This window comes from Thunnus maccoyii, chromosome 23 (assembly GCF_910596095.1).
Source record: "Thunnus maccoyii chromosome 23, fThuMac1.1, whole genome shotgun sequence".
Lineage (NCBI taxonomy): Eukaryota > Metazoa > Chordata > Actinopteri > Scombriformes > Scombridae > Thunnus > Thunnus maccoyii.
The window spans coordinates 10,252,799-10,266,571 of NC_056555.1; the positions used below are offsets into that span (position 1 = coordinate 10,252,799).

A 13,773-nucleotide genomic window follows, 5' to 3' on the forward strand; every position below is an offset into this window, starting at 1 on the left:
TCAACAGCTGTCGCAGGTTAGTACACTTGTTAGGAAAGTTTAGTTTATCAAGATATTTAGCTTTTTTATCTGTTGTCATATATACCTTTATTTTTGTGGCATTGTTGAGAAGTTTATCCTCTCGACTTGACTTGTGAGAAACCTTCTTTTAGCTCTGTTAGCTTGTTAAAAACAAGTGTGGAGTGAGCTCGCTAGCTGTTAGCTTGTTATATAGCTGAAGCCTGATATATAAACCGACACACTAGCGCGTTCCCTCTTATACAGGCTATATCTTGCGCTTTTGTAACTTGATAACATAACACATTGTGATCCAGCCAGGCGTGGGGTTGCTTCAGTCTGCATGCTCAGTTGGGTTGCATAATTGTAGCCACCAGCGCTGTGTGTCAGCCACCATCTCATTGCTCTCACTTGAACTGAGGAGCCACAACGAGCCGCCCCGCAGCTATGTGCGACTCTGTGGATGTTATAGTAGCTGCCTGCTCTGTCCGTGTCCACAGCTAGCTCTTCTCTCTGGTGTATCCAGGATTATTATCGGATACTTCAAGGGCTGAGAAGATTTTATTCAAACAATACAATCTCCTGCCTCTCTTCACAGATTATTTGCTGCGATGAAAAGACGCTGATTGAAGGTGAGTATACTTTGGTATGGCAGCCGGTGTATTTCGAGTAAGCCATGATTGTCGAGGAGTGCTTTAAAAAAATCTGTTTATGTCTATAGAGCTGTGACGATTAATTGATTAGTTGTCAACTTTTAAATTAATTACCAACTATTTTGATAATCGATTAATCGTTTGGAGTCATATTTTAAGAAAAAATGTCCAAATTCTTTGATTCCAGCTTTTCAAATGTAGATATTTTCTGATTTCTTTAGTCCTCTGTGACAGTAATCTGAATATCTTTGGGTTGTGGGCTGTTGTTTGGGACAAAAACAAGACTTTTGGGAAATACTGACTGTCATTTTTCACCATTTTCTGTCACTTTATAGACAAAACAGCTAATCAAATAATCAAGAAAATAATCAACAAATTAACCAATAATGGAAATAATCGTTAGTTGCAGCCTCATATGTATCTATTGACAGAAAATGAGTGCGAGGAGAAGAGGCGGGAAGCCCAACAGAGGAGGAGGGAGATTTAACAAGCCAAGGGGAGGTGGAGGTGGTGGCGGCGGAGGAGGAGGAGGAGGCGGAGGCGGTGGTAGAAAAGGAGGAGCTGGCCGCTGGGATGACGATGATGATTTCAGCCTTGATTTTGGACCCTCTCGGCCTAGCAGGTATACATTCATAGTGAAGGAGTTCATTATAAGATTTAAAAGTGATCACAGGGTGCTCGGGGTTAATCATATGATCCTCTCTCTTGTGCCCCTGTGTCTGCCTCTATCTGTTTTTTTTTTTCTCCAGACCTAACAAAGGACGGGGCAGTGGTGGAGGTGGCCGTGGTGCTGGCAGGGATGGCGGTCGAGGACGGGGAGGCAGGGATCGAGACAGAGACGGCAGAGGCGGTGGGAATAGCAGCGGCAAGGCTCTGCCAAGATCCCTGGCGAGACCCAGAACATGCCTGAAGCCAGGTGACGGCATCAGACCAGAGGTGAGCACCATGCCCTTGCAGAGGATTTTCATGACTAATGAGAACCAAGAACAACTCAAGGAGTTGCTGCGGGAACTACAGAACCAGGACTTTGATGAACCCTATGAGTAAGTACATCTATCTAAATATGCTTGAAATAGGCTACATCCCTTTATCTGTTAAATGAGACTTGGAATACTAGATTGTGAGTGCGTATGAACTCATACGACCCTCTCTGCCTCAGTGAATCTGGCTCAGATTATTCGAGGGGAGAGGAGGAGGAATTTGATGAGTTGGACCATCGTGACGAAGGCCAGTTTTGGGCCACTAAAGACGATCCTGTGGAGAGAGCAGAGAGCCCAGAATATGACCCAGAGTCTGACGATGAACGTCCTGCCCCTGAACCTGTTATCTCCTTATTTGCCATAGGCAAACTCTGCAGGTGATGTACAGATTTATTTTGTTCTTTTTATTGCAGATTTCAGATTTGAAGCCACTATTTTCACTGCAGTGCTTTCAGGAACTTAAAGAATGAAGTCAAATGTTGTGCTTGCTCCCCTAACATCTGTTTTGCCATCTCTGCTCGACATAGGTATGGCTTTGACAGGGTGCGCAGCAAGCAGGCACTGGAGGTTAGTGGAGGAGACTTTGGGGCAACACTGGAACAGCTCCTCCTCCAGGTTTTCACTGAGCACTACGGCCAGAAAGCAGTTTCCCCTGATGGTCTTGAGGGGGTGCCTATGGATGAGTGCTTGAGCCAGAGGCAGGAGGAAGCTCTGGCGCTAGCTGCCATTTACGGTGAACGGTTCAATGAGCGCATCGCTAACACAGTCTGGACAGTAACCCTGGACCTCTTATTCCTCACGGGTGTGAACAAGAACGGCAGTGAAGTCGGAGATCGATATGGCGAAAAATCTGTTAACATCCGTGATGTCTGTCGATTCTACCTGAAAGGGCAAGGCTGCCGGTTTGGGAACAAATGCAAGTTCAAACACCAAATGCCCACCAAAGGGAGGTCTGGGGCTGGTTCCCCAGACCTGATGGGCCCCAGCCAGCCTGGGATCAGCAGCTATTCTCCTCCTGAGTATGAACTAGAGATTCGATTCCCCAAAGGAAACCGTTACCCATTTCAGGCACCGATAGTAGCCTTCAGCACCAATGATGAGTCCATGGGAGCTGCAGGGAGGCTCAGCGTGACCGAGAGATTGTTTGGAGAGGCATTGGCCGCAGCAAAGAGCAGCGAACCTGTTGTTTACACTCTCATCACCTTGTGTGAGGATGAATCTACCATGAGGGAACTGTTGGCTGTTAGTCATCACAAATACAGCACGCCGCCACCTGTTGTGGCAGCTCCTCCACCCTCTCTTGCCATAGCAAAGAGTAAGAGTGTGAAGAGCAATGCTTCTGAGGAAAGCAGGAGTAGCAGTACCAGCAGTAGTAATTACACCAACAGCAGGAGGTCTGCTCCATCTTACAGCCAGAGACACTTAGATTGTGAGTCAACAAGTGACTTTATACTTTATACTAGACTTGTTTTTGTGTTATTGGGTTGAAATCTCATCACCTATGTCTTTACAGATAAAGAGACAGAAGAGGCAGAGGAGCTGGATGAGAGGGATGAGGAGGAGGATGACAATGCCGTTCCAGTGGAGAGCGAGAGTTACGTCAATCTGAGGAAGAGGATGGTGAACAAGCACAACCTGAAAATAGACAACCTACTGCAAGAAAACGGCAAGCTGTGTCGAGAGTTTCGGAGGAAACAGGTAAAAGAGGCCTGCTGCAATTTAGACATCTTAACACTCCGATATATTTTACTCTACCCTCTCCAGCACAATGCATTTATAATTTACAATGTATTTTCACCCAGTCGTCCAGGCGCTTCAGGTCCATGCTGGAGCAGAGGAGGAAGCTGCCAGCTTGGCAAGAACAAGACAACATTCTAGACATGTTGGACCAGTGCCAGGTGCTGGTAGTCAGCGGGATGACTGGGTGAGTCACACAGAGCTGCAAGTGTTGGCATTCACAAAGACTCATGTATGTATGTATGTATGTATGGAAAATTTTACTTGACTTCATATAATCTATATGATTCTGTTTGATGTTTATTTTCTGTTTACTCCTCTGCAGGTGTGGTAAGACAACCCAAATCCCACAGTTCATTCTGGATGCCTCTTTAAATGGTCCAGCGGAGCAGGTAGCCAACATCATCTGCACCCAGCCACGCCGCATCTCTGCCATCTCTGTGGCTGAGAGGGTGGCACAGGAGCGTGCAGAGCGTCTGGGTAACTCAGTGGGTTACCAGATCCGCCTGGAGAGTGTCAGGGTACGGACATTTAACATATATCTAGTGTGCAGTATTTGGAACTTGCAACATTTATTCACTCTGGCTATTTCAGAGCATCATGAACTTTAAATTTTGAAATAATCTCTCAATATGTAGCCAAGCTTTACGTAATAAAATAATCTCATTTTACTGTGTTCTGTTAGACGTCCGCCACCAGACTGCTGTACTGCACCACCGGTGTGTTACTGAGGAGACTGGAGGGCGAGGCAGACCTCAAAGGCACCACACACGTCATCGTGGATGAGGTGCACGAGCGCACAGAGGAGAGGTGAGATTATGCAGATCAGTGACATATGGCACAGAAAGTGACTCTTCATCGTACATTTCTAGATGTTTATTCACAGCTTTTGTAATTTAGTCAATTGCAGACATCTCAAACAAATAACAAGATCAGTTTCTTTCTAAATCTTTTCCTAAAATGCATATTTACACACTTTTTTTTCTGTCAGTGACTTCCTGCTGTTGGTTCTCAAAGACCTGATTATACAGAGGCCAGACATGAAGATTATTCTAATGAGTGCCACACTCAATGCCAACCTCTTCTCTGAATATTTCTACAACTGTCCCACTATCCACATACCAGGTAACTTGCCACATGTAGTTCATACTGTACACCAAACCTGCAAATTATATTTTGCTCAAACTGAACATCTGTTCACATATTTTTTTTCTCCTCTTAATGAATATCAATATCTCTCATTCCAGGGCGTACATTTCCCGTTGACCAGTTTTTCCTAGAAGATGCCATCACCAAAACCAAGTAAGTTCCTCCTCCTTCGCTCCAACAAACAAGTATACTTGACTGATCTTTTTTTTGTAACTTTTTATTTTTTACATTCACTTTCTCAGCTATGTGATTGAGGATGGCAGCCCTTACATGCGCTCAGGGAAGCAGAACTCATCCTCCACAAGTGGGCGAGGAAGCAAAGGAGGGTCAAGGGACTTGGTGGACGACTTGGGAGACGACATGTGGAACTTCATGTCTTTCTGTAAAAAGGACTTTGTCAAAGACTCTGTTCCCGACCAGCAGCTCAGCTTCCAGGAGCTCACAGTTAGATACAAAGGTGATTTGAGAACAAGTGTCATAAACTGAGCTGATCTGTTTCATGGGTTTTTAAACTGTACCTCATTCATCTTATCCAAATAAACTGGATATCACATTTTGTTTTGCTGTGGATGCAGATACTAAGAAGTCTGTGCTGAAGACCATTGCTGCGATGGATTTGGACAAGATCAACATGGATCTGGTGGAGAGTGTGCTGGAGTGGATCGTAGATGGGAAGCACAACTACCCCACAGGTAAGAGTTAGAAATTTACTCTTAACATGAGGGTAATCCAGCATACCTTGGTAGTTTTAATGTGGACTTGAGTTATGTTTGTGTAATCTTTTAAATGTTTTTTTGTGTGTTCCAGGTGCAGTGCTGGTGTTTTTGCCAGGCCTCGCTGAAATCAAGATGCTCTATGAGCAGCTGCAATCCAACAGAATGTTCAACAACAGGGGTGCAACCAGGTCTGTCGAAAGCTGTGTGTGTGTTTGTCCTTTTATTGTTAGTGTTGGTGAGGGTATAAAACACAACAGAATTCATCTTCTGTGGTATTTTTGATTTACCTCGTTATGGTTTTCACTGGACATTCTTCCAACTCACTTCTTAAAAGAAGTATTTCATACAATCTCCCCATTTGTCCTAGCCATTATCAATTCCCTGCTTTTATCTGGTCAAGTGTCTAATTATTTTAAACCTGCTACAGTTCAACCATTTCTCAAAAAGCCATCTCTTGATCCATCCGTTTTAAATAACTTCTGCCTCAATATCTAAACTTCCCTTCCTGGCTATGGTCTCGGAAAAAATAGTTGCCGTGCAGCTCATCAATCATATGAACGGCAACGGGCTCTTTGATAAATTTCAGTCAGGTTTTAGGGCAGGTCATAGCACTGTGACTGCACTTCTAAGAGTTCTTAATGATATTCTTTTAGCAGCTGACAATGGCCAAACATCGGTTTTATTGCTTTCCAACTTTGACCAACAGGTGAAGTCAGTCATTCAATCATACTTTCTGCAACTTCACATCTCGAACATTAAATCTTATTTATCTGCTAAGAATCTGGAAACTGTCATCCACGCTTTCATTACATCCTGCTCAGACTACTGCAACTCACTGTATTCTCGTCTCATTCAATACAACATCTCCAAACTTAAACTAACTTCAAAATGCTGCAGCAAGACTCTTCACAAAATCCAACAGAAGAGTCCACACTCTGCATCTCTACACTGGTTACCTGTACGTTTTAGAATTGATTTTAAAATTTTAATGATTACATTTAAAGTTCATTTGGGGTTCCTCCATTTTCACTTTACTCTTTTTTTACTGTGTTTTGGTAATTCATAGCTCGCTTGTCGTTATTACTGTCAGTTCTACTTTTATTTATTTTTTATCTGGTAATTTCTCTTGTTTTTGTCTTTGTAAAACACTTTGTAACTTGACTTTGAAAAGAGCTATATAAGTTATTATTGTTATTACTATAACAGAATTCTCATTTTCACTTGCGATAAACACATGGTTATCATTCACAGTATGGTATTTTCACATAAAAACCCAGATGTGGATAATCTATGTGGGTAAAATCATTTGTGTCTTTTTTTACATGTATATTATTTAGGTATTGTACAAAATGTAAAACGTGTGCAATATCGTCATGAAACATTTTGATCTAACGCTCAGTTGGATAGGAAATGAACACTATCTATAAGTCAAATGCTAACTAACATAAGTGTACGTCCCCAACATCAGGTGTGTTGTGTATCCACTCCACTCAACCTTGTCCAACGAGGAGCAGCAGGCAGTTTTCAGCCGGCCTCCAGAGGGTGTCACCAAGATCATCATCTCCACCAACATCGCTGAGACCTCGGTAACCATTGACGACGTGGTATATGTCATCGACTCTGGCAAGATGAAAGAGAAAAGGTAACTTTATCTAAAGTTAAACCTTATTTAACCTTAAACCTTATTTATATATGTGCATGTCCACATAATCCACATACGTCATACTCGTTTGGTTGTATTTTCAGGTACGATGCATCTAAAAGCATGGAGAGCCTGGAGGACTCGTGGGTCTCTCGGGCCAACGCGCTGCAGAGGAAGGGCCGAGCGGGTCGCGTGGCCTCGGGGGTCTGCTTCCACCTCTTCACCAGCCACTGCTTCCAACACCAGCTGCCCGAGCAACAGCTGCCTGAGATCCAGAGAGTGCCTCTCGAGCAGCTCTGCCTCCGGTAGATCCATCTGTTTGCCCTTTGCACAATGCCAGCTAGTGTTGTCGCTCTGTAAATGCAGACAGTAAGGTTTATGTATGACATGGAAATGGAGAGGAAACTGGCTAATTACTTTTTTTTTCTCTAGCTTTCTTTGTCTGATTTTTCTCTTTTTTTACCTCTCTCTCTCTCTCTCTGACAGAATAAAGATCCTGGACGTGTTTGCAGAGCAGATGCTCGAGTCCGTCTTCTCTCGCCTCATCGAGCCCCCAGCTATGGGAAGCTTAGACGCAGCCAAGCAGCGCCTGCAGGACCTGGGAGCTCTGACTGCAGATGAGAGGTTGACCCCGCTGGGCTACCACCTGGCCTGCTTGCCCGTGGACGTACGCATTGGAAAACTCATGCTGTTCGGCGCCATCTTCCGCTGCCTCGACCCAGCGCTCACCATTGCGGCCAGTCTGGCCTTCAAATCACCATTTGTAAGGCAACCACTCGGTACCATTGAGAGACCATATGTTTCTCTCCTCAGCATCACAGCACTGATTGTTTTCATATGACATATTCATTTTTTCATTTGGTCCTCTCTCTTTGTTTTCCAGGTATCTCCATGGGATAAGCGTGAGGAAGCCAATGAGAAGAAACTGGCCTTTGCCGTGGCCAGTAGTGACCATCTAGCTTTGTTACAGGCATACAAGGTACAGACTTTGTATGTTAAGCTTTTAAAGCTAGTATGTTTTTCATTTATTGAAATAATCAATGTGATGGGCTTATCCTCTCTTTCAGGGATGGTGCTGTGCTGCGAAGAATGGCCACCAGGCCGGCTTCCTTTACTGCAGGGAGAACTTTCTGTCTTGGAGAGGCTTGCAGGTTTTTGTTTTTGTTTTGTTTTTTTTAATTCACCACTTCTTGCAGTGAAGTGCTTGAACAGTTTGGTTTTTGTTTTATTCAACAGGAATTTTCTTTGTATCCAACTTAAACATTTCTTAATGCATGTGTGTTGTGACTCGTGCAGGAGATCGCCAGTCTGAAGAGGCAGTTTGCTGAGCTGTTGTCTGACATTGGCTTCATCAAAGAAGGACTGAGGGCCAGGATTATAGAACGTATGTGCTCTAAAGGCACTGATGGTGTTCTGGAGGCAACTGGTCCTGAGGTAACACACACACGCACACACACGCACTATTGTACTATTTTTTTTGTTTTCTTTTCAGTTCACATTAACATAGTTGTACAGCACTGCTTTTTCTGCTACCCTATGATATCACTTTTCATTTTTTGTTAGGGAAATTATTCTAATCTTTATTCTAATCTCTTATTTCAGAAATTAAGTCTTCTTTTAAAGCAAATCTGATCATTTCTAAAACTGAAACATTTTAACCTTCCATAATACAAACAGATTCACACATTTAACCACTTCTACTCCTTTCCAGGCGAATCTGAATTCAGACAACATCCGGCTGATGTCTGCCATGCTGTGTGCTGCCCTCTACCCCAATGTGGTCCAAGTGCGTATTCATCCTCTCTTTTGTTGAAATAAGAAGCAAAAGCCAATGAAGCATAAAAGTATCTCTCGTGCTTAACATCCCGACTTGGCTTTATACTCGCTGCTCTGTGTTTGACGCGGTTCTCAGGTGCGAGCTCCTCAGGGGAATTACAAGATGACCAGCAAAGGAGCGATGAAGATGCAACCCAAAGCCAACGAGCTCCGCTTCATGACCAAGAACGACGGCTGCGTGCATGTGCACCCTTCTTCCGTCAACTACACGGTGAGATGATTCAAGTATAAAAAGATGTAGCTTCATATTTAACAGCAAGTAAGAGAAACAACCCTTGTGACTCTCCTCTGTGCTGCCAGGTTCGCCACTACAACAGCCCCTACCTGGTTTACCACGAGAAGGTGAAGACGAGCCGTGTCTTCATCAGAGACTGCAGCATGGTGTCTGTTTACCCGCTGGTGCTGTTTGGAGGCGGTCAGGTCAATGTGGAGCTGCACAAGGGAGAGTTTGTCATCTCTCTTGATGATGGATGGATCCGCTTTGCTGCTGCTTCTCATCAGGTCAGAGTGATGACAGATGTAACAGTTTACAATAACTCTCCTTTACTTTTAATAACAGTGATATTATTTTGATGATGAATAAGCATGGCCCAAAGCAGTTACATAAGAATTATAGCAAGATCATTATCATTTGAGGACAAACTTTCATACTTCCTTTATGACCTGCAAAGCAGTCTGTATTCACTGTAATAAAGCACAGAAACACATTTATGGGGGTTAAGATAGTATTTATGAAGGTTAAAAAAAAACTCCCTTTAAGATGAGGGCAGAAGAAAATTAATCCTGATGGAGGAAATAAAATTACCATATAAGGCAAGCTAGAGTAACCAAATGAACTTGATCTTGTTAATGTGTGTGTGTGTGTGTGTGTTACCCAGGTGGCTGAGCTGGTGAAGGAGCTGCGCTGGGAACTGGACCAGCTGCTGGAGGATAAAATCAGGAACCCGAGCATGGACCTGTGCAGCTGCCCCCGCGGCTCCCGCATCATCCACATGATAGTCCACCTCATCTCTACGCAGTAGCTCTGCTACTTTATTCCCCTTTAAACCCTTTTTTGTCACCCTCAAGGGCTTAAATGCATGGAGCTCTGCAGTATAGATGTCTTTCTGCTCCTGCATCACTGCCACATAGTGATTTACTCCATTGATCCCACCGAGGGATCCTCACAAGGAGGAAAGTCAGAGTAAATAACCCTGAAACTGGTTGAAATTTGTATTGTGTTTCTCCAACACATATCAGCAGGCCAAATACTGTACTTGAAGTGCAGTCCTCTGGTTGAAGGACAGTCACCACACCACCCTGCTGTCATTGTGTTGCTGCACTAGGGGCTTTTTAAATCAAAGTATGCCTTGGGGAAAAAAAAAAAAATCGCTCTATGCAGGTGATCCATAAACCTCCAGCGCTGTTACTGCTGAAATCAAGTCTTATTTTGCTATTGATGAAATGCAACAATAGAAAAGTTCTTGTTTTTTGATGCCATACTACTACTGTATGTGCAGTAAATTGGCACAGAATTGATTGTGAAATTATGTCAGATAAGATGTCAGATGAATTGTGCACAGTGCATTTTTATTTTGAGTTGTGTGTCTTTCTCACAACTGAGAAGTTTCTTGGATCCATATTGGATTTCTTACACTCATAGTGACTGCATACTTATTATGGTTATGAATATTTATTTGTAGTGCATGATTGAGAGATCCAAGAGCTTCTGCATGGTATTCGGTTGTTTTACATTTACTGAATGTATTTCAATGTTACAGTGATGTCAAAACTACACTTTCACAATGTGAATGCAAGGGCTTTTTAAATCAGGAGAACTTGATGTGAGTTGCCAAAGAGTTTGAAAGCTGTTGTCTTAACAAGTGATGAATCCCACTGCACAAAAAATAAAAAAAGTGAAGACGGCTATCTGCTGGCTTTTATTTGCATTCTTACAGATTCCGTTTAGTTTTTCAGCTTTGTGATGTGTTTGAGGACAATTGCATCTCGGATGCAGCTAAAGAATTTACAGGCTTGGCAGAGAGGCCAACCCCGTCATTCATGAGTGAGTCTGTTCTGTCTCTATGACAACAGGACATAAACAAATGGGGTATCACTGTCCCCGTTGAAGCCATTCAGTTGCCACTTAGAACAGTGCCAAGTCCAGAACTGGTAAGATATATATATTTTTAATTAACAATTTCACTGTGTAGGCTGTTTTAAAAATGCACTTTTTTATGCTTATCCTTTAAAGTAAGCAAATTCCTTAATTGTAGTCTGCTTTTGAACTAATGACAAATCATTTTGTTCATGTACTGTTTATTATAGCATACTAAACAAAGTAACTAATTTCACAGATGGATGGATCATCCATCATCATATAGGAAGTGACACTGACGTCTTTCACTATGGTAAAGTTCAGTAAACAGACAATGCAAACTATTAATAGTCAAAGTGGAGTAACTGATCTAAATTGAGTAAAACACTTGTATTTCTTCCAAAGCCCACCAAATCCAGGAAATCAAGATCCCACAGTTCTAGGCCCGCCAAGAAGAGTGGGAGTCCAAAAACACCCAAAAAGAGGTCTTCCAGTGCCAAATCCAGTAAGAAAGAGGTTGACATCCTCAGCCCAGCAGCCATGGAGAATGTCTACTACATTTCACACAATGCAGTGGACTGTTTGGAGTTCAGAGGCTTTGGGTGGCCAAATTCAAAGAATAAGAAGAAGAAAAAGAAGGGAAGAAAGCGGAAGAAGAAAAAGTAGATCACATTTTGCCAAAGCTAAGATACTTTTTTTTTAATACATTAGGATGAATGGGACAGTAAAATTTAATGCCTTGCTTGTGGCTCCCTCTGGTGGACAGATTTGTGACAGCACAAGTAAAACACTTCTTGTACTAGTGCAATGCAGCAATATAGATATTGTTTTTGATTCCACAAATTCATACAGTACTGTTAAGCAAATGTGTGCCAGTAAATCATTACATAACTCATGAGACAAAGACTTTGAAATTCATCATCAGCAACTTTATTGGAAGCTGAGTGTTTCAGAATTGTATATGTATGCACCAATATCATAAAAAGTTTGGCAGTTGTTATTGACAATTAGGATGCTTGTGAGGGAAAGTCCTTAAACTCTGATGTACCAGCTTACTCTTTTCATATTCACTTTAGGGACACCTAATGTGAAAATGAGTGTCATGTGTGAGTTAAAACACCACTGTGCATCCTAGAAAAGGCCAGCTAACAGTGCCATGACACTGGACTTGAAAGTGTTCCCACAAGGTAGTTTTAATGTCCTTTAAATCCACACTTTGCTCCTTGCATCTTATAAAAAATAGGCTACAATGAGAACATGCCTATAAAACTAAAGGCAGAAACAAATACTGCTCCAGGCACTGTTAATATTCCCAAACATATTTTACATTATCAATCCTTTTATCAAATGTACATCATTATACCATAACCCTGTAAAATAAATAGTTTCTCCGCAGAATCCGTCTATTCTTGCTCGCAACATGGTCCCTTCTTTCTCACTCTGGGGGCTTCTTCTTGGCCTCCACGTCTTTCTTGAAAGCTTCGATTTTCTTGGCTATGTTGGGAACCTAAAGTGGAAAAAAATCAGTACAGTCAATTAGAGCTGCAGCAATTAGGCGACTAATCGATTAGTCAATCAAAACAAATAATTTAGATAATTGATTAATCATTTCAAGTCATTTTTTTAAGAAAAAATATCTAAATTCTCTGGTTCCATCTTCTCAAATGTGAATATTTTCTGGTTTCTTTAGTTCTCTATGATAGTAAACTAAATAATTTTGGTTGTGGACTGTTGGTCAGGACAAAACATCTTAGGTTGCATCTTGGGCTTTGAGAAACACACTTTCACAATTTCCTGACATTTTATCACCCAAATGACTAATCAAGAAAACAATCAACAGATTAACCGATAATGAAAATAGTCGTTAGTAGCAGCCCTACAGTCAATATGCACTCTTATGTATATACAGTTGCCAATTCATCAGGTGTACTTACAACAGCCTTTATGAAAGTTATAATGTTCTTTTTTTAAATCCAATTTAGAAATTGAGTTGTATTGTGTTGCACTGAAATGTATTTCTTAAATATTTTGTCCACTCCATTTATGTTGAGGAACCAAAATATTCAATTGCACCACAACCTACAGCCTCCCAAATGACCATGAAGTTTATTCAACACTTCTCTTGTACAATTTCAACAAAAACAGGACATTATGATCTTCAGTAGGAGAGTTGTTGCAGAGCCATTTCATTAGATTGCATTTATGGTTGCTAGGTGTTCATAATAAACTGGAAACTGATGCAGGTCAGTGGGAGGACTGAACAGCTTTAGCAGCACCTGTCCAGACACCCTTGCTTGCCGGTGTTTCGGTTTAACAAGTGACCGTGTTACCTGGTGACTCTCAGCAGAATGCGTACGACAACTACATACACACCGGCGGAGGGCATAGGTCAGTGTCACGGAGATTACGTCACTGACCTGTTAAATTAAATGAGGACCTTTATTTAAATAAAGAGAGACGTGCAGCAAACTCACATCGTAGTTCTGTGCGAGGTACATTCCCACCACATTCCCCAAAGTGAAGCCAGCCTGGAAAACAAAATACAAATGTTATTTAGGGCCGAAATATCAATCAATCAAATGATGACTCCACAAGACATTAGTTTTACTGTCATACTGACTTCATTGGTTTTTAAAGGGTAACACAGTTAATTGTTAGCTTTTTGGTGGCTGACAGCTACTTTTTAACTTAATAAAACAGAAACTTTTTTCTCGAATTTTACTCATGCTAACACATTAGCTATGCTACCTCCGCTGGTGTCTCTCAACATCCTGACAAATGTCGATGTCACACACGATAATGTCAGTTAAACTCACCAGAAACTGTAGCATGGTGGATTAACGAAGGGTTAGCAACAGCAGACTAACTTACTGACTTAGAACCAGGCAGTAAATTACAGGTTAGAAGAGGGGAAGTCAACCACCCTACTTCATTAACGAAGCTAGTCTGTCATCAACAATGGGTGTACGCATGCGCGAGATCAGCA

The 13,773-nt window shown here is 42.1% G+C and overlaps 3 protein-coding genes across 3 annotated transcripts; 2 read left to right on the forward strand and 1 right to left on the reverse strand.

Moving 5' to 3' along the window:
* Nucleotides 1-1,162: 1,162 nt before the first annotated feature.
* dhx57 (DEAH (Asp-Glu-Ala-Asp/His) box polypeptide 57) lies at nucleotides 1,163-10,618 on the forward strand. Its single transcript, XM_042403389.1, has 23 exons — nucleotides 1,163-1,272; nucleotides 1,400-1,693; nucleotides 1,810-2,007; nucleotides 2,158-3,059; nucleotides 3,144-3,328; nucleotides 3,433-3,554; nucleotides 3,693-3,888; nucleotides 4,053-4,177; nucleotides 4,359-4,492; nucleotides 4,615-4,669; nucleotides 4,759-4,973; nucleotides 5,092-5,208; nucleotides 5,324-5,420; nucleotides 6,701-6,874; nucleotides 6,979-7,179; nucleotides 7,361-7,637; nucleotides 7,758-7,853; nucleotides 7,942-8,025; nucleotides 8,171-8,308; nucleotides 8,586-8,660; nucleotides 8,787-8,921; nucleotides 9,011-9,211; nucleotides 9,589-10,618. Exons 2-23 carry the CDS (start codon nucleotides 1,596-1,598, stop codon nucleotides 9,730-9,732), a joined length of 3,969 nt encoding a protein of 1,322 aa, XP_042259323.1. The 5' UTR covers nucleotides 1,163-1,272; nucleotides 1,400-1,595; the 3' UTR covers nucleotides 9,733-10,618.
* Nucleotides 10,619-10,807: 189 nt separating this feature from the next.
* On the forward strand, nucleotides 10,808-11,816 carry LOC121890530 (small lysine-rich protein 1). The gene is made up of 3 exons (XM_042402882.1): nucleotides 10,808-10,861; nucleotides 11,047-11,100; nucleotides 11,193-11,816. The coding sequence occupies exons 2-3, from the start codon at nucleotides 11,098-11,100 to the stop codon at nucleotides 11,451-11,453; spliced, it is 264 nt and encodes an 87-aa protein (XP_042258816.1). The 5' UTR covers nucleotides 10,808-10,861; nucleotides 11,047-11,097; the 3' UTR covers nucleotides 11,454-11,816.
* Nucleotides 11,702-13,758, reverse strand: stmp1 (short transmembrane mitochondrial protein 1). Its single transcript, XM_042402884.1, has 3 exons — nucleotides 13,604-13,758; nucleotides 13,262-13,315; nucleotides 11,702-12,294 (listed from the first exon to the last, which is right to left on the reverse strand). Exons 1-3 carry the CDS (start codon nucleotides 13,616-13,618, stop codon nucleotides 12,223-12,225), a joined length of 141 nt encoding a protein of 46 aa, XP_042258818.1. The 5' UTR covers nucleotides 13,619-13,758; the 3' UTR covers nucleotides 11,702-12,222.
* Nucleotides 13,759-13,773: the final 15 nt, after the last annotated feature.